Raw genomic sequence first — 19353 nt, forward strand, 5'->3', positions numbered from 1 at the left:
GCTTTGTACTCCTGTGGAGCATAGCCACAGGTAGATCTAAGATCAAAAGTAATAAAAAAAGTTATATTTTTCTTGGTGCATTATGTTCTTTCTCCCTAAAATGGTGCTTGGTCAGGTGATGACAGTTCCTCTTTTTTACCTGCAGTTACATAGTCTCATTTATGACTAAGAAAAAGGCTCTACAGTTATTGAATTACCTGCTTAGCATGTTATTTTACACACATGAATTTTGTACTGTTGAACAACAATAATACGTGCAGTGGTACGAAGGTCGAGATTTGTTCATTGTCTAGTTCAGATTAACCTGTGGAACAAATCGAAAATGGATAAAGGTTATAGCTGCATTGTCAATATCTTCACATATTTTTGGCAGACAGTTAAGACACGAAAATAGCATAGTTACAGTTGACATAAATGTTATCTCTTTTTGATAAATAGTACTTACATTTTATATTAGAAAATAACATTGTGACATTTGACATAAATATTGTGTTTGCTGACAAAATTTCCATATTTTTGGTAATAAAACATACATTTAGGACATGGAAATAATGAAAGCTGCACCATTGTCATGAATATCTTCACATAGTTTTGATAAATTATTCGGCTTGTTTGGACGCTTTTGAAGATGGCGCCGGTTTTCGCGATTCAGGTCATTCAAATACTCTTGAACATGACGAAATTGGTGGCTCTGCGGCTGGATATTGATTGGCTGTTTCGTTTTAATGAGTGATAAAATATTGGACTGTGATTGGGAGATCAAAATGTGTGTGTTGTCTTAGAGGATCTGGGTTGGATTGATTTGGGGAGGAGACCAAACTGCGAGGTCGTCAGTTTAGTCGGATTAGGGAAGGATGGGGACGGATGTCCGCCGTGCCCTTTCAAAGGAACCATCCCGGTATTTGCCTGAAGCCATTTAGGGAAATCACTGAAAACCTAAATCAGGATGACTGGACGCGGGATTGAACCGTTGTCCTCCCGAATGCGAGTCCAGTGTGCTAACCATTGTTCTACCTCGCTCGGTTTAGAGGATATCTATCGATTCATGAGTTTCAGCTTAAGATAGAGTTGAAAAAAATTGACCTTATAATAAAATTCTGGGCTGTGTTTGGGAGATCTAAATATATGTGTGTGTGATGGCTTAGAAGCTAGGTACATCAAAGGATCTGTAGACCCATTTACAATATCATGGAAGGTAAATGGGAACTAAGAACAAAAGAAGACCTGTAACAGTGGTTCTTAAAGTCACGCATTGGTCGAATATTAGATCAGAAGAGCCTACAGTGCTTTGAAACCTTCTTTTGAGCTGATAGATAACCCTTGCCCCCCCTCCTTACCGATTCCTCCTTTCTCAACCTGCTGAAAAACGCCCAAAGGAATCTCCAAGGACGCAATGGAAGAATCGAGTATTAACAATTCTTACACAAGTGGAACTAACGGCAGTGAAAGATGAAGTTAGAGACCGGCAATGATGGCCTACCCTCTGCAGTACACATCTTCTCTCTTGTGACTGCCTGACTTCCATTTTTATTGTGTTCTCTGTAATTTGTTCAATTTTTATAGTGTGCTGTTTATTTCTTTTTTAGTGTGGTTATTTCTTTTGTTTTCCTGCTGTACGCCTTAAAGGCTCATTAATGAAATAAATGATGATGATGATGATGGTTAGCTTAGAAGTTCTATGATCGGCCTATTTCCAAGACGGGGACTGGCTTAGAAGAGGGGAGGTACTTGATGATGTCATGCATATGCCCTTGCATGTAGGTAACCCGCGTGTATGACTGCATGGATACGGTAATACGCAAAGTACAGACGCAGCTCAGGATCAAAAGTGTACTGGAATCGACATAGCTGTACTACTGTGGTGGCAACTGAATAACTGACGAGACTTGGCAAAGTCAGGACATGCGGGGACCAAGCAGCAATCGGTATTGTAATTGTCAACTGTCGAAGCTGCGTTGGTAAAGTACCGGAACTTCAAGCGCTGATAGAAAGCACCGAAGCTGAAATCGTTATAGGTACAGAAAGCTGGCTTAAGCCAGAGATAAATTCTGCCGAAATTTTTACAAAGGTACAGACGGTGTTTAGAAAGGATAGATTGCATGCAACCGGTGGTGGAGTGTTCATCGCTGTTAGTAGTAGTTTATCCTGTAGTGAAGTAGAAGTGGATAGTTCATGTGAATTATTATGGGTGGAGGTTACACTAAACAACCGAACTAGGTTAATAATTGGCTCCTTTTACCGACCTCCCGACTCAGCAGCATTAGTGGCAGAACAACTGAGAGAAAATTTGGAATACATTTCACATAAATTTTCTCAGCATGTTATAGTCTTAGGTGGAGATTTCAATTTACCAGATATAGACTGGGACACTCAGATGTTTAGGACGGGTGGTAGGGACAGAGCATCGAGTGACATTATACTGAGTGCACTATCCGAAAATTACCTCGAGCAATTAAACAGAGAACCGACTCGTGGAGATAACATATTGGACCTACTGATAACAAACAGACCCGAACTTTTCGAATCTGTATGTACAGAACAGGGAATCAGTGATCATAAGGCCGTTGCAGCATCCCTGAATATGGAAGTTAATAGGAATATAAAAAAAGGGAGGAAGGTTTATCTGTTTAGCAAGAGTAATAGAAGGCAGATTTCAGACTACCTAACAGATCAAAACGAAAATTTCTGTTCCGACACTGACAATGTTGAGTGTTTATGGAAAAAGTTCAAGGCAATCGTAAAATGCGTTTTAGACAGGTACGTGCCGAGTAAAACTGTGAGGGACGGGAAAAACCCACCGTGGTACAACAACAAAGTTAGGAAACTACTGCGAAAGCAAAGAGAGCTCCACTCCAAGTTTAAACGCAGCCAAAACCTCTCAGACAAACAGAAGCTAAACGATGTCAAAGTTAGCGTAAGGAGGGCTATGCGTGAAGCGTTCATTGAATTCGAAAGTAAAATTCTATGTACCGACTTGGCAGAAAATCCTAGGAAGTTCTGGTCTTACGTTAAATCAGTAAGTGGCTCGAAACAGCATATCCAGACACTACGGGATGATGATGGCATTGAAACAGAGGATGACACGCGTAAAGCTGAAATACTAAACACCTTTTTCCAAAGCTGTTTCACAGAGGAAGACCGCACTGCAGTTCCTTCTCTAAATCCTCGCACAAACGAAAAAATGGCTGACATCGAAATAAGTGTCCAAGGAATAGAAAAGCAACTGGAATCACTCAATAGAGGAAAGTCCACTGGACCTGACGGGATACCAATTCGATTCTACACAGAGTACGCGAAAGAACTTGCCCCCCTTCTAACAGCCGTGTACCGCAAGTCTCTAGAGGAACGGAGGGTTCCAAATGATTGGAAAAGAGCACAGATAGTCCCAGTCTTCAAGAAGGGTCGTCGAGCAGATGCGCAAAACTATAGACCTATATCTCTTACGTCGATCTCTTGTAGAATTTTAGAACATGTTTTTTGCTCGCGTATCATGTCATTTCTGGAAACCCAGAATCTACTATGTAGGAATCAACATGGATTCCGGAAACAGCGATCGTGTGAGACCCAACTCGCCTTATTTGTTCATGAGACCCAGAAAATATTAGATACAGGCTCCCAGGTAGATGCTATTTTTCTTGGCTTCCGGAAGGCGTTCGATACAGTTCCGCACTGTCGCCTGATAAACAAAGTAAGAGCCTACGGAATATCAGACCAGCTGTGTGGCTGGATTGAAGAGTTTTTAGCAAACAGAACACAGCATGTTGTTATCAATGGAGAGACGTCTACAGACGTTAAAGTAACCTCTGGCGTGCCACAGGGGAGTGTTATGGGACCATTGCTTTTCACAATATATATAAATGACTTAGTAGATAGTGTCGGAAGTTCCATGCGGCTTTTTGCGGATGATGCTGTAGTATACAGAGAAGTTGCTGCATTAGAAAATTGTAGCGAAATACAGGAAGATCTGCAGCGGATAGGCACTTGGTGCAGGGAGTGGCAACTGACCCTTAACATAGACAAATGTAATGTATTGCGAATACATAGAAAGAAGGATCCTTTATTGTGTGATTATATGATAGCGGAACAAACACTGGTAGCAGTTACTTCTGTAAAATATCTGGGAGTATGCGTACGGAACGATTTGAAGTGGAATGATCATATAAAACTAATTGTTGGTAAGGCGGGTACCAGGTTGAGATTCATTGGGAGAGTGCTTAGAAAATGTAGTCCATCAACAAAGGAGGTGGCTTACAAAACACTCGTTCGACCTATACTTGAGTATTGCTCATCAGTGTGGGATCCGTACCAGGTCGGGTTGACGGAGGAGATAGAGAAGATCCAAAGAAGAGCGGCGCGTTTCGTCACTGGGTTATTTGGTAACCGTGATAGCGTTACGGAGATGTTTAATAAACTCAAGTGGCAGACTCTGCAAGAGAGGCGCTCTGCATCGCGGTGTAGCTTGCTCGCCAGGTTTCGAGAGGGTGCGTTTCTGGATGAGGTATCGAATATATTGCTTCCCCCTACTTATACTTCCCGAGGAGATCACGAATGTAAAATTAGAGAGATTAGAGCGCGCACGGAGGCTTTCAGACAGTCGTTCTTCCCGCGAACCATACGCGACTGGAACAGGAAAGGGAGGTAATGACAGTGGCACGTAAAGTGCCCTCCGCCACACACCGTTGGGTGGCTTGCGGAGTATCAATGTAGATGTAGATCTTTGTTAGTAGCGTTCGGAAGAAATAAGTGTCAATGATAGTTTGAGTGAGGGTTGGAGAATGCTCAAATGGCCTAATGGTAGAGGCGAATGCTCGGGATCTTCAGGAAAACGGAGTTTCTGTCCGGTTTGGCACTGATTTTCAATGGTATCTGTACATTCAGTATCCCGCAAATACAGCATATTTGACGATTTGCACGGGTGTAATTTTATGGCATCTTTTTTAGTGATTTCACTCACACAGAACCTTTCATTTCACTTCATTCCATTTAATAAATTTCATAAGCTGTTAGGGCAATTTTGAATTGTTAGGAACAATCTGAACGTAGTATTGAGACTGCCTTAAAAGCAGCGACAAAAATATGGAACACCCCGACAACTGCATGCTTAAATGTAAATGCAGATGTTAGCAAAGCCTGTAGGCTGCGTGGTTGTAGTTGATCACGAACAGCACCTTTGCATTGCCCTCAATACGTTTCAAGGGGCAGTCGTTTCCAGAACACAGGGTGTACAGGCTCCGGGACATCCGGGAAATCGGAGAAAAGCCCTCGAATTTTTTCATCCGGGAGAAAACCGGGAAAAATCCGGGAAGTTTTTAGAATTCCGGGAATTTTTCATTGTTTTAGACTTCAGTTAAATTTTTGTAATTTTGACTGGTAAGAAACGATAAACAGCAAAATGTGTCAAAGGCTTTAGGCCGAAGACTATGGAATACAACAATAAACCGCTGCCGACGAGCGTGACGCCGGCCTGTGTGGCCGTGCGGTTCTAGGCGCTTCAGTCTGGAACCGCGTGACCGCTACGGTCGCAGGTTCGAATCCTGCCTCGGGCATGGATGTGTGTGATGTCCTTAGGTTAGTTAGGTTTAAGTAGTTCTAAGTTCTAGGGGACTGATGACCACAGATGTTAAGTCTCATTGTGCTCAGAGCCATTTGAACCATTTTTGAACGAGCGTGACGTCACAACTGTTTATATTAAGTTCGTTTGAGCAATTGCCCGCGGGCTCACGCGCATGAGGAGTTGAGTTGCGTATGGGCAGTACTTTCTCCCGCTTCCGGCTACTTGAAGTGTGGGTGTTAGCTGTATCAGCAGTAGCAACAAGCAGCCAGATGCTACCCGGAAAATTTTTTCTGGCGCGCTGAAGCTGCCACACTGCCGCATGCGCATAGTAGTCTGGGTTCTAGTGGGGAGGGGGTTAGTCTCCACGGCCGACCGCGGTGGTGTAGCGGTTCTAGGCGCTCAGTCCGGAACCGCGCGACTGCTACGGTCGCAGGTTCGAATCCTGCCTCGGGCATGGCTGTGGGTGATGTCCGTAGGTTAGTTAGGTTTAAGTAGTTCTAAGTTCTAGGGGACTAATGACCACAGATGTTAAGTCCCATAGCGCTCAGAGCCATTTTAGTCTCCACATAAGCCGAGTTTACGTTTAGTGATTTTGCTGTTTCCTCTTCGTTTACATTTCTCACATAATAATTAGTATAAAGAAAACTTGTGATGTCTCTCCAAAATGAGGTTCACAAACTGTGTGTCGCTACGGAGACGAAAAATACCTGCAAGTACAATGGTTACAAAGTACAACTACCTAACCTCATTTCATGTAAGTTTATCTACGGGAGTTGGGCAAAAACATGGGAACACAGAAACCATACGGTGTAGGGAAGCGGTTGACATTTAAAACAGTTTCTAGCCTTCTCTGAACGGATAAATACAGGTCGAGAATGGTTTTCTACGGAATCTCACATAATACTTTGTGTAAAATAATGACAAGTTCAGTTAGCGGTGTTGGAGGTGTCTAGTGATCACGCACCCTTGTCTCCAAAGTGGATCACAAAGCCTTAATAACACTGACAGCTGGTATCTGTGAAGGCCAGGGAGATTTGACAATTCATCCTCGTGCTTAAAATATCAGTTTTGGACGATCAGAGCTGTGTGAACAGGGGTTCTGTTGTGTTGGAACAGGGCATCACTATGTGGGAGCAAACATTGTACCACGCAATGGACTTGATGGCCCAAAACAGTCACATAATCGTAGATAGTAATGCGGCAATGCAAAGGGACCGTGGGACCCTGATGAGCTGGGCAGCCACGATATGGCTGCCCAGCTCATCTCCCAATCCCGCCATGTTTCAATTTTGGGACGTAAACTCCGATATAAGTTGGAAACTGTGAAATGACGCATCAAACTAAATGAGTTTCTTCTACTGCACCTTAGTCCAGGTTTTACAGTTTCGGCATCGTGTGTCCCACTTACGGGAGTTTGTATCACTGATGAGTGGTCTTTGTAATTACAACTCTCCCTGAAATTCCCTGCTTCTGCAACACCCTTCGCGTTCTTTGGTGCTGACAGCATTCACGAGTGCGACATTCAGTTCTGCAATTAATTTTGCAACTGTCATCCTCTTTGGCGTAAAAATCACTTTGCGGAAACGCACAATGCAGGTATTTCACATTCGTATGTAACAATCGGCAGCACCCTTGCCTGTCTGAATGCCATCACGAATAAGAGCCCAAGAAGTCGTCGGAAATGCTCGCGGCCGAGTGCTCAGTAGCATCAGCTACTCTTTCTTTCCGTACGAGGTACCGTCAATTCGCGCAGTCGCTATTGCAAATGATGTCACCAAAATCAATCACTTCGTTAGCGGCGAGGAGCCTGGGCTATTATTTTTCACCACAATCCTCTTCACTGACCGTCTATCACGATCACTCAACACAAACATTCAACCGCGATGTGACCTAGCGGATGAAGTTTTTCCGCTTTCCCTGTGTGCGGCGTAAATCTTCGATGTAGTGGCTCTTGAAACAAAGAAAAACTTCGGCTGCTTTGGTCACGGAAGCACCTGCCATTCCAGCACCAACAATTTTTCCACCTTCGAATCCACTTAGCTCCGACATAATGCACTCACAACTGCACAGAATTCTGTTCCAGGGTCTATAAGCGGACAAGAAAAAAAAGTTCCCGAATTTTTCCCGGATTTCCCGGTTAAAAATGCACTTTTTCCCAAGTGAAAATACGCTACTTACCAAGGTGAAAAATACACTTTTTTTCATGATAAGTGACAGTATACTTTCTCTTGGAGCTGTAAAAACATCAATCCTTTGAATGATAAATGTTTTATATACCAGCGTGGATCTTCAGAGAACGAAAAAACTCGGCGAAGAAAATTTTTAGGAAGATCTGTGATGTGCAGCAATATTTATGATTTATGCTGTGTATTTTCATATTACGATACGCTGCCTATTTTTGTATTCATATTACGAAAGTATAGATTCGAAACAGCACGTTACTTTCCGAAGCATTGAAATCGAGACTGAAAATCGCTTTTGTAAACTAGTCATAGCTCATATCACGTGATCTCGCCAGCCAATGACAGCAGATATTCAGAGCATAGGACAAGTGACGCAGTCAGCCGATAGCAACATCACTGTTAAGTAGTGTGAACACACAAATAGGAAAAGTTAACGATTGTAATTACTGTACATAGTGTAGCTACAACAAAACTTAAGCTTTCACGTATAATATTGGTCTTGAAGATTAATAAGCTACAAGAAAAGCTATGTTTTCACATATAATATTGGTCTTTTTTGAGTGTGTAACACTTTTAAGATACATCACATAAATGTGCCAGTAAAATTTTAAGTAATGACGTTAATGTCTGGTCTTCTGGGCTCGAAATTCTTAAGTGGCTAGTCTTCAATGTGTTAAGTTTTAAATGAGAGTCAAACACCCTGTGATTTGAAAAACATCATTGCACATTCGCACACGTAACATAATTCATCTTGCATAAAAGAAAATTTACTTTGAAACTAACGCTTTTCAAAGCACCATTGGCTACATTTTCCCACCACCTGTTAGAAACAGCTTCGTTTCAGCAGTTGCCAGTGAACGCCAGAAAACAGGCGTTACTCCGCGTGGGCAGCTACGATGACGTAGGAAGCCCATATTTTCGTACGTATTAAGTATTAAGAGATCTTACATGACGTCATTAAAGAAACAGGGTACTCCAAGAGCATCAGAATTTTGTATACAATACTAAAATGCATAATTCGGCTTAAAGTGCACATTCATATGTTCATATGTTCAGAATCACAATGAAGTAGGTCCCAAACTGATATTAAGATTTCAGTGCTGTTTTCGGGACGGAAATTTTCTTGGGGTACCAGTACTGTATTATCCCATGTTTGGTTCATTATTATGGCATAATTCCATACGTGCCAGACGATGAAAATGTGCACTTGAAGTTCAGTGATCAGTTGAAACTAGCCAATAGTGCAGAATGAAACACTTCGCTTGTAATAAATTGACTGACTCTGGGGAAAAGATTAATAATAGTGACATTTATTTAGCAAGCCGACAAAAATAACGTCAGTGTTCTGCAAGACGATTGACTGCCAAAAACGTGTATATAAAATAAAATCAGAAAACTGAAACTTATAACTTATGTTAGCCTTCCGTAATCATGTGAATGTATTTTAATTCACTTGATAGCTTCCAAGGACAGAAAGCCTGTATTTATCCGTTCAGAGAAGGCTAGAAACTGTTTTAAATGTCAACCGCTTCCCTACACCGTATGGTTTCTGTGTTCCCATGTTTTTGCCCAACTCCCGTAGATAAACTTACATGAAATGAGGTTAGGTAGTTGTACTTTGTAACCATTGTACTTGCAGGTATTTTTCGTCTCCGTAGCGACACACAGTTTGTGAACCTCATTTTGGAGTGACATCACAAGTTTTCTTTATACTAATTATTATGTGAGAAATGTAAACGAAGAGGAAACAGCAAAATCACTAAACGTAAACTCGGCTTATGTGGAGACTAAAATGGCTCTGAGCACTATGGGACTTAACATCTGTGGTCATTAGTCTCCTAGAACTTAGAACTACTTAAACCTAACTAACCTACGGACATCACCCACATCCATGCCCGAGGCAGGATTCGAACCTGCGACCGTAGCAGTCGCGCGGTTCCGGACTGAGCGCCTAGAACCGCTACACCACCGCGGTCGGCCGTGGAGACTAACCCCCTCCCCACTAGAACCCAGACTACATCACATGATTACGGAAGGCTAACATAAGTTATAAGTTTCAACTCCCGTAGATAAACTTACATGAAATGAGGTTAGGTAGTTGTACTTTGTAACCATTGTACTTGCAGGTATTTTTCGTCTCCGTAGCGACACACAGTTTGTGAACCTCATTTTGGAGTGACATCACAAGTTTTCTTTATACTAATGCAAACTTTGTAAAATTTGGTGGCTGTGACGCTGATAACGTACTAGTAGCTGAGACATTATGTTTTGTGAATTCAGGCTTTATCGAAGAATTTCAGTAATGAAATCGTCTGCGGTTATAAGTCGAGTAATGTTATTATACACTGTCACAAATATGTGTTCACAGAACCACCATAAGAACCTAGCTCTCTCGAATAAGAAGCTTCCTGAGTTTCGAGCAGCTCATCTCTAATTTATTTTGTATTAAAAAGTTCAACAAAATTTACATAACATCGAGAGTCTGCAAATTTATGCGGTTCAAGAATATTCTGGTATTAATGACGCAGTCGAACGAGCACAAATTGTGCATTTACGTGGATTTAATCAAGTGTTAATTATTATAGCTAATGAGCATGTTACTTGTGCAATGGGCGTAAATGCTATATCGAATGAAACGAGACTGCAGTCGACTCGGAATAACAAAAAATTATCTGTAATTAAACCTATAAACACAGTCACAGAAATGAATAGTATTTCACCATGAACATCTTGACCGAAAGCTATCAGATGGATACTGAAATATTTTCCCGCCTGTAGTTTACTTTGATTATAATTTCATATTTATATCATTTTCAGTATTTTCACTACAGAAGAAGGCCATCCCTACATATGAAGAATGGCGTGGTTATACGATGACTACTGAGTAGGCCTAACGTTTCTGGTACTTATCAGTTAACGACTGCAACACTAATCAGAAGACGTGCACGTTGAATTTATCGCCTTATATCGAACTTTGGGAAAGATCGAATCATAGTCGTGAGGGACATGGCATCAGATCACACCGACAGTTTGCTGTTCTGCAGGATAGCAGAATGAGTGCTGGACCCCTGATGAGATACACTCAAGACAAGAGAGCAGCAAAGAGAATAGGCAAGGATCCTTCCAGAATGACCACACCGCGAGAAGATAGTACGATTATTCAAGTGCGTGTGACGAACAGTCGGATGTCAACAGGTCAAATGCGGGACAGTTTACCTGCCGAGCGTCACCACGAATTGTCGGGAACAATTTACTGGAAGCTGGATTGAGACCACAGGTTGGGCAGTTCGCATTTGAAATCGCGAAGTTGACCCCGCCCAGGCAGGAGGATTTCCCCTTTTCTCTTACATTGACGGGAAAAGTCGCAGCATCAAAAAGTAATTAATGTAGAGTAATGAAATTTTGGGAATACAGTAGATAACGTATTTGATTAACATTGCAAGATCGCAGGTTAATTGAAGTGCGAGAAGCCATGTCAACTGCAGAATGTTGGTACATTAATAACTGGAGTAACCGCCATATTGTTGAACAAAAGCATGTACATGTTCACGGATTGTGTCGTGCAGGTGACGGATGGGATTTTATGCGATAGAGTTCCGTACCCCGTTGCACTTGGACGGTCAATAAAGGCACGGTTAACGCTGTTTGTGGATGAGACTGGAGTCATCGTCCAGTGATGTCCCATATGCGATCGAGAAGGCCCAGGTAACGTGTCGACATTCTGTAGAGCATGTTGCATTAAAACTGCGGTATGTGGGCGAGCGTTATGCTGGAATGCTTTTCATTAATGACAGCACAACAGACTGACGTGCAGTTTAGCATTCAGGCTGCGTGGCATGGGATAACCACGAGAGTGCGCCTGCTATCATACGAAATCGCACCTCTGATCATGACTCCAAGCGCACGTACAGTGTGTCTAGCTGCAGGTTCTCAACTGGTCCCTTTCTAACCAATACACTGCCGTCACTGGCACCGTGGCAGGCACAACCAGCTTCATCAGAAATACTACAGACCTCCAGCCTGCCCTCCAATGAGCTCTCGCTTGGCGCCACCAAAGTCACAAATGGCGATGGTTCAGGGATGGTAGAATGGACGGCACATGACGTGTGGCTCAGAGGTGTCTCGAAGTAACCGATTTGTAACAGTTCTTTCTGTCACTGTAGTGCCAACTGATGCTGACATTGCTGCTGCAGACGCAGAGCCAAACGGCGAACGCGATGGACTCCCCTCTCGGTAGTGCCAGGTGACCGCCCGGAGCCCGGTCTTCTTGCGACTGCACGTTCTCATGCTCACCGCTGCCAGCGGGGATAGCATTCATTTCACGCTAGGTGAGGAGAATCCTACGTCATAATGACGTAACGCTATGTCATCGTGACGTAAATAACCTAAATCGACTAAATGAGTACGTATATCGATCTTTGCAGTTGTACCGATAACGTCAAAGCTAAATGTAAATACATGTGTACAAACGAAGTGGCAGGATTTGTGTGATATGCTCATACCAGCTGAATGAATTGTTAAATGTAATCCCAACAATTTGCGATGTTATTTTGTATTTCATGAACATAATTAATGTCTGAGCGAAGGAGCCATAACGAAATCTAAAAAAAGCTTGTCATTCTTTTTAAATCCGATGAATCGTGCATAAATCGTGTGGACAGAAAAGTGAAGTAATTAATTATTAAGCTGCAATCCAAAGAATGTAGGATGTTATTGTGTGTTTCGTGAACGTAACGAATATCTGAATGAAGGAATCATAACCATAACGAAAGTTATTAAAGTGTCTAGTCATGTTTTCAATCCGATTAATATTGAATAAATCATGTGGATAAAAACGTGAAATAGGAAGAAATTAAAGTGTTTCGTACTTTTATAAAATCCGATGAATTGTACATAATTCATGTGGGCAGAAACGTTAAACTGAGAAATTGAAGTGGTCCTGAAGATAATTCCGAATGTTGCTAGAAATTTAAACCATCTAGTTCCATTTAATTTTGCCTTCGTGCTGTAAATCAACTAAGAAAGATAGTGAAATCTTTCAGACTATCTTCATGGATCTGCTGGAAAGTTCTCTCATCTCCGTTAGAGCCCATGTTCAGAACGACGTACACGCTAGCAACACCGGACAATAGGACAATGAAAGCACATAAACAAATAACAATGCAGATCCAACACGCACACAACAGTCGATATACTCGTGAAACTCATGATGACGCGTGCCTACGTCAGTATGACGTAGGGCTCTCCTCACCTAGCGTGAAATGAATGCTACCCTGCCAGCGGTCAAGTACAGTGGCTACATTCCTGCCAAGTCTTTCTGAAATATCGCAGAAGGAGCATCCAGATTCTCCTAGCCCTATTACACGACTTCGTTCAAACTCATTGAGATGATGATAATCGCGTCTTTGTCGTCTCATATGGATTCTTGATTAAAACCAACTCACGACGTCCAGTCTCAGAGGTGACAAAAGCCCACGACTGTTACAAAGTGTATTTAAAGCAATTCTGGTTTGCATCCTCACAGTCGCGCTACTAGCGGCACCCTTACGCGACTGATGGCGAAAGGCAAATAGGCAGAAACTTTCCTTGGCTACCAAATTTCTTTTATGACACACAACTGCTTCTTGGTGTTTTTTTTATACTTCAATGTATTAACTTTTCACACAGGACATTTTATCGTACGATGTGTCGTTTTCGAGATATTTAGTTGTGTTTCTGGTGTACCTAAAGAATGGGTTGTTAAACGGGTCACACCAATAAACAAGAAGGGAAATAGAATTAATCCGCTAAATTGCAGACCCATATCACTGTCATCGATTTGTAGCAGAGTTTTGGAATATACGCTGTACACTGTGTTCCAAGATTGTGAAATACCTTCATGAAATGATTTGTCCGTGCAGTATTACCCCAACTATACTACTAGATTCGTGATTTTCTGACAGAAAGGTCACAGCTCGTAGTAACTGACGAAGAGTTATGAAGAGAAACCGAACAGCTGCTGTTCCTAATCTATATAAACGATAAAGAAGACGATCTGAACAGCTCTCTTGGATTTTTTGCCGATGATGCCTTCGTTTACCTTATAGTAAAGCCATCAGAAAATCACAACGAATTGTAAAATAATTTAGACATGATATCTGAATGCTGCGAAAGGTGGCAACTGACCCTGAACAACAAACATGTGAGATCCTCCACGTGGGCATTAATAAAATAAACCTGTTAAATTTAGAATACACGATAAATCGCACAAGATTGCATGCTGTCTTTTCAAGTAAATACTTAGGGATTATGAGTATCTGAAAATGGAAACATCAGACATAAAATGTTGTGAGGAAGAGTAACCCAAGATAGTGTTTTATTGGAAGTTAGAAGGTGTAAAGACACTGCCCTCACTACGGTTTTCCGCCCTCTTATGGGTTCCTGCTGCGTGGTATTGGGTATTTACAGATAAAGGCGCTTTTTGTCGTTGTGAAATGTTTTTAGGAAATTTCAGTCACCATTTTCCTCCTCCAACTTCCAAGGAGAAATGACCATCATGATAAAATAAGAGAAATCAGAGGTCCCACGGAAAAAATAGGTGTTATTCGAAGTGCTTTTCGAGAATGGAACAGTGGAGAAAGAGCTTTAGAATGGTTCTATCAACTTTATGCCAAATACTTATGTGTAAATTGCAGGTTAATCGTGTAGATGTAGAAGATCGGACAAGATAGGATGAAACGTAGGAACACATTATAGCAGCCAAATTTGTAAAGAGGGTTGTCCAGAAAGTAAGCTCCGATCGGTCGCGAAATGGGAACCACAGTGAAAACCAGAAACGTTTTATTTGCAACAGTTAGGTACACCTTCCACCTACTTCTCTACATAGTCGCCGCTCCAACTTCGAGTTTTGTCGTAGTGTTGTATTAACGTTCCAATATCCTAATATCCTCGTCATAGAAAGCAGCCGCCTGTGCTTGCGGCCAGTTATCTACACTGGTCTGCAGCTCGTTGTCTGTGGAAAAATTTTGTCTTCATATCCAGCGGTTCTTGTGAGCAGAGATGAGACTCAGGGGTAGGCAATTAAGGACTGTATTGTGGGTAATCAAACACTTCTCATCGGAAACACTGCAGGAGCATTTTCATTGCCCCTGCAGTGTGCGGCCGAGAATTGGCATGAAGAAGGAACTACTCGACAGTTGTGTTATGTGGGCTGCATGACACAGGCGAAATCTCTAACTGGGCCCTCATACTTGGCGGGAGTCGCTATTCCCTACGCATCTTTGCGTGCTCACTATTCACTCAGAACTGAAAAGGCTACGCGACACGATCGACGGGCATACTAGAGACACTGCCCAACATATTTGTGCAAAGTTTTACCGGATTTTCCCACCGGTTTCCATTTCGCGACCGATCAGAACTTACTTTCTGGAAAACCCTCGTATATACCAAGTAGAAACCGCCATGCTTACCTGTACTAGTGGAAGCAACTTATGAGTTTCTGCAAGGCGTGAGCTGCACTTCCAGTTAGTCGAGGCCAGTAAATAGCCCTATTGTCGCCCTGCGTTGATATCTTCAGAGAAAGTGGTGTTAGTGGAGTCGGTGCACACGGAGCAGTTCGATGAGGAAGTACTCGGGCGGGATCCTGTGTGTGATGATCTGGTGGAGGGAGGTAAGGAGCTCTGCCGATTGGCGCCGTCCTGTCGCTGAAACATCCTCCTGACGCTGCCGCTCGACCGCCTCAGGAACCGGGCGACCAGTTGCACTGGTGATGCTGGTGGTTCGACATTGATGTAACTGCCGGAGCCAGTGCTCTGGCTGGAGCTCGGGCGACGAGGGTTCGGAGGTGGAGGCGGGGGCCACCAAGACGGGAAGGAGAGTCGCCGATCCGGGACCTTGGGCCTCCGTTGGATGACGGTCGTTTTGTCCATCTCCCAGACATCGTGGAAGATCCATGTCGGATGACGCCGCACCAGGAACACGGCTATCCCCGCCGACAGAATCGTCACCACGATTGACCCGATGGCTGTCATACCCGACACGAACGGTACGTCGCCGTTGGAGAGCCATGTTCGTTTGGTGTACTCTGCCATTGTCCTGTGCGGGTAGCAATTGTGGATGGATGTTCTCGTCTCTTCAGGTGGCAGAACGCAGATATTGTAGTCCACCTCAGGCTTGAGATTTTCCAAAACAACGGTGGGTGAGTTCAGAGGGCTTGTCTCGTAGCAGTCTGCGGTGTCCGCTTCCTTCCACACCACGAATCCACCAGCGACACTGTACGGCACTAAGATTTTGAGTGTACACTCGTCGATGTCGTGGATGAGAACCGAATCTTTTCTCCAGTCCTCCATCACATCGTGTTCCGAGAACTCTACGTGGTAGCATAGCTTCAGATCATCTGGCCGCTCATCTGGTAGCGGTGGTGTTGGAACCTTAACAGTGGTGAATGTAGAATCAGTTGCAGCATGTGTCGTGGTGGGGGCTTCGGAAGTGCTAAAGGGTGTAGAACTTTGTGATGAAGGTGTTGAGAGCTCGGAAGCATTGTCAGATGCCGTGGTTGAGCTGTGATCGATGGTTGAAGGTGGAGTCCCATCATTAGCTGTCGGTTCAGTTTCCGCTGTCGCGCTTGCGGATGTCCCTGTAGGTTCTGAGGTTCCAGTTATTGAAGACTCTGTCGTTTCAGGGGCAGTTGATGGCGGCAATAACGTGGAGGATATAGCGCAAGATTCCTTCAGCTGGACCAAGGCAGATGTCAGATTCCAGCCAGTGAAATGTTGTGGAGTTGAACAATTTGGTCTATCTGCAATTGTACTGACATGTGGAAGGAGCCACAGAAGGGAACAGTCGCAGTTCCAGGGATTGCCTCCGAGATATATTTTAAAGTAATCATGGTGATTTTCAAACGAGATTGACATATTTCTCAGTGTTGTTAATTTATTGTTATTCAGGGTCAACAGTTGACGATTCTTCGATGTCGGGAAGGTACCAACTAGCACATCCTCGATGCCAGACATCTCGAGGTTCAGGGTCGCCGCTGATACGGCGGTGACACCGACGTCCTCGGGCCGCAGTGTGCCCAACTCGTTGAGTTTGAGGTCTACGATCGCTGTGGTGCCCGCGAACGCTGGGAGTATCTGCCTGTTGCTGCTGTATATGGTTCTCAATACTTGCAGGCTCCACAGCTTAGGAAGCACGTCTGTGACATTCGGATCCACTTCCTGTAAAGCGTGGCAATTATCAAGAGACAGGGTTCCAACGTTGCGGAGTGGACGGAGTGCTGCTGTCTGCAGTTTTTTTAAGGGGAGCCCACTCAAAATCAGCGTTTCCAGGTTGGCGAACTGCGAAGTATTGAAGGCGTCATCGTGGAAGGCTTCGATCGAGCAGTTGCTGAGGGTCAGTGAACTGAGTGTCGCCCTCACATCCAGCCAGCCGGCTGCCAAGGTGCTGTTAGCAAATTCGACGTTACTGACCCCTAGTATCATGCTACTGGTGCAATCCTGCGAAATGACAACACATCACCTGAATTAAAAACATAAACTTGCTTCTTCAGCGCTATGAAATGTGTACGTGAGAAGCAATATTTGATAAAATACGCCTGTTGAACTGAATCAGCAATATAATGACAAGCATAGTGACTATTTCGACTGGGCTACTAGCAGCACGTCACGGCATTCATCAGCTAATGGAACGATCTCCAGTGTGAGGTGGTCAGGTTTGACATATGTCAAGTTACTCGTCTGTCACATTGTTAACTAGGAGACCAGAACGGTTTCAGGCGACCAGAGAGAACTGTTGTTTTTACGTTAAGTGATACCTTCTCTTCAACACTGTTTCGTTACCGAATTTAAATTCAGTAATAAGCGCAGAATTTGTCAGTTCGTAACTGTTTGAAAAGTTGCTAGTTAAAATGCTTTTGAGTACAAATTTCGGATTTTGAAACTAATACGTTTGTCTCAAATTACACAATATGTATTCCAGGCATGAGCTCAAATATGGGGATTAAGTGTCCAATAACTTACTCGTTGGGACCGTGTAATTCGATCTTAGTGGAGAACAAAGTATGACTTGAGCACTAATATTAACTATTAATTAATTAAAATTTTGATATTAGGAAGCTACGGCAGGAATTACTTTTATTTATGTTTTAAGTTGTATATTTTCCTCGCCGGCCGCGGTGGCCGTGCGGTTCTAGGCGCTGCAGTCCGGAACCGCCGGACTGCTACGGTCGCAGGTTCGAATCCTGCCTCGGGCATGGATGTGTGTGATGTCCTTAGGTTAGTTAGGTTTAAGTAGTTCTAAGTTCTAGGGGACTGATGACCTAAGATGTTAAGTCCCATAGTGCTCAGAGCCATTTGAACCATTTATATTTTCCTCACTTTCGATTCAGCTTCAGACCCGATGCCTTGTTTGCGATACATCCAGGCGCACAAACACAGGATGTAGTGATTAATTGGTCGGCGCTAAAAGGGAGTACGCTAGATCCTGATCTCAGTGTTTGGATTTATTTAGTTTTTCGCGGTTATTCACATGGGTGACTTGCAGACAAGCTGCCTCGCTGTGTCCATGATCCCATTATACATTACTTAGCGTAATTACTTGTTTACAGGCTACGAACACGTACAGGTATCGACTTTCGAGGTCGAAGTGCCAAGAATGTGTCAGTGATAATAGTTGTGGCGTCTGGGATTGTCGCTGAAAGGCACCTGTTGAACGTGTCGCTTTATCCTCAGTAATCCCTCAACAACAGACACAGTTGCAACGATTAGCGGGAAAGTGTATTGTTATACTTTATGACGGAGATTTATGGGGGCATTATATGACTGAAAAGTACGATAGGTTAGCATCCACAGCGCCGGCGGTCTTGGTTTGCACTGAATTTGGGTTGTTGAATGCCTACATCACTTCAAAGTGATGTATGATGATTAGTATTTCATTTTGGCCTGTGTTGAGGTTCACCGTCATTAATTTGTGAGTTGAAGGGGTGACTGACTCATGTTATATTTAAGGGGGGTAGGAAGTCAAACGGGCCGACTTGGAGCAGGAGAGGCACCACAGGACATTTTAATTTCCACTGTCTATACTTTTACAAATAAATTCATAAAACTTCGTCAGAATGACTCGGAAGGATTCAGGATTCACACTCATAGCAGTGGAAGTTCAAAAACATTACAAAATAAATTTTTTTCACATGTGAAATTTCATACTTTTTTTCATTTAGTATTGGCTGCATTTGTTGCTAGAGGTACACTTTTCTTCATAAGTAAGAGAGATTCTTCGGTTAATTTTGCACGGCATACAAACCATACTTACAGGTGTATGAAACTCTAGAATTTAATTTATGAAAAAATGAATAAGCTGCAACAATTTAAATTTCATGTTTAGAAAAAACTCAAATTTTATAGTTAATTATCTCAATTTTGTAAAATTCTAGAGTTTTGCATTAAGGAGTGCGTGTTTAATGAGCAGTGCAAAATAAATCGAAGAATCTCTCTTACTTATCAAGAAAAGTGTACCTATAGCAACAAATGCAGTCAATAGTAAGGGAAAAAAAGATGAGATTTCGCATGTAAAAAAATATTTTATTATGTTTTTGAACTTCCACTGCCATGAGTGTGAATTCTGAATCCTTCCTGGTCATGC

The 19353-nt window shown here is 42.9% G+C and overlaps 1 protein-coding gene across 1 annotated transcript in view; it reads right to left on the minus strand.

Annotated features, from left to right (window-relative positions):
- Positions 1-19353, minus strand: part of LOC124607136 (leucine-rich repeat and fibronectin type-III domain-containing protein 5-like) — a 197841-nt gene that overhangs the window by 66402 nt on the left and 112086 nt on the right. Inside the window, exon 3 of the mRNA XM_047139344.1 lies at positions 15186-17210. Coding sequence (XP_046995300.1) covers positions 15264-17210 — 1947 coding nt within the window. The 3' untranslated portion in view covers positions 15186-15263. The remainder of the gene's footprint in view (positions 1-15185; positions 17211-19353) is intronic.

Source organism: Schistocerca americana, chromosome 3 (genome assembly GCF_021461395.2).
Source record: "Schistocerca americana isolate TAMUIC-IGC-003095 chromosome 3, iqSchAmer2.1, whole genome shotgun sequence".
NCBI lineage: Eukaryota > Metazoa > Arthropoda > Insecta > Orthoptera > Acrididae > Schistocerca > Schistocerca americana.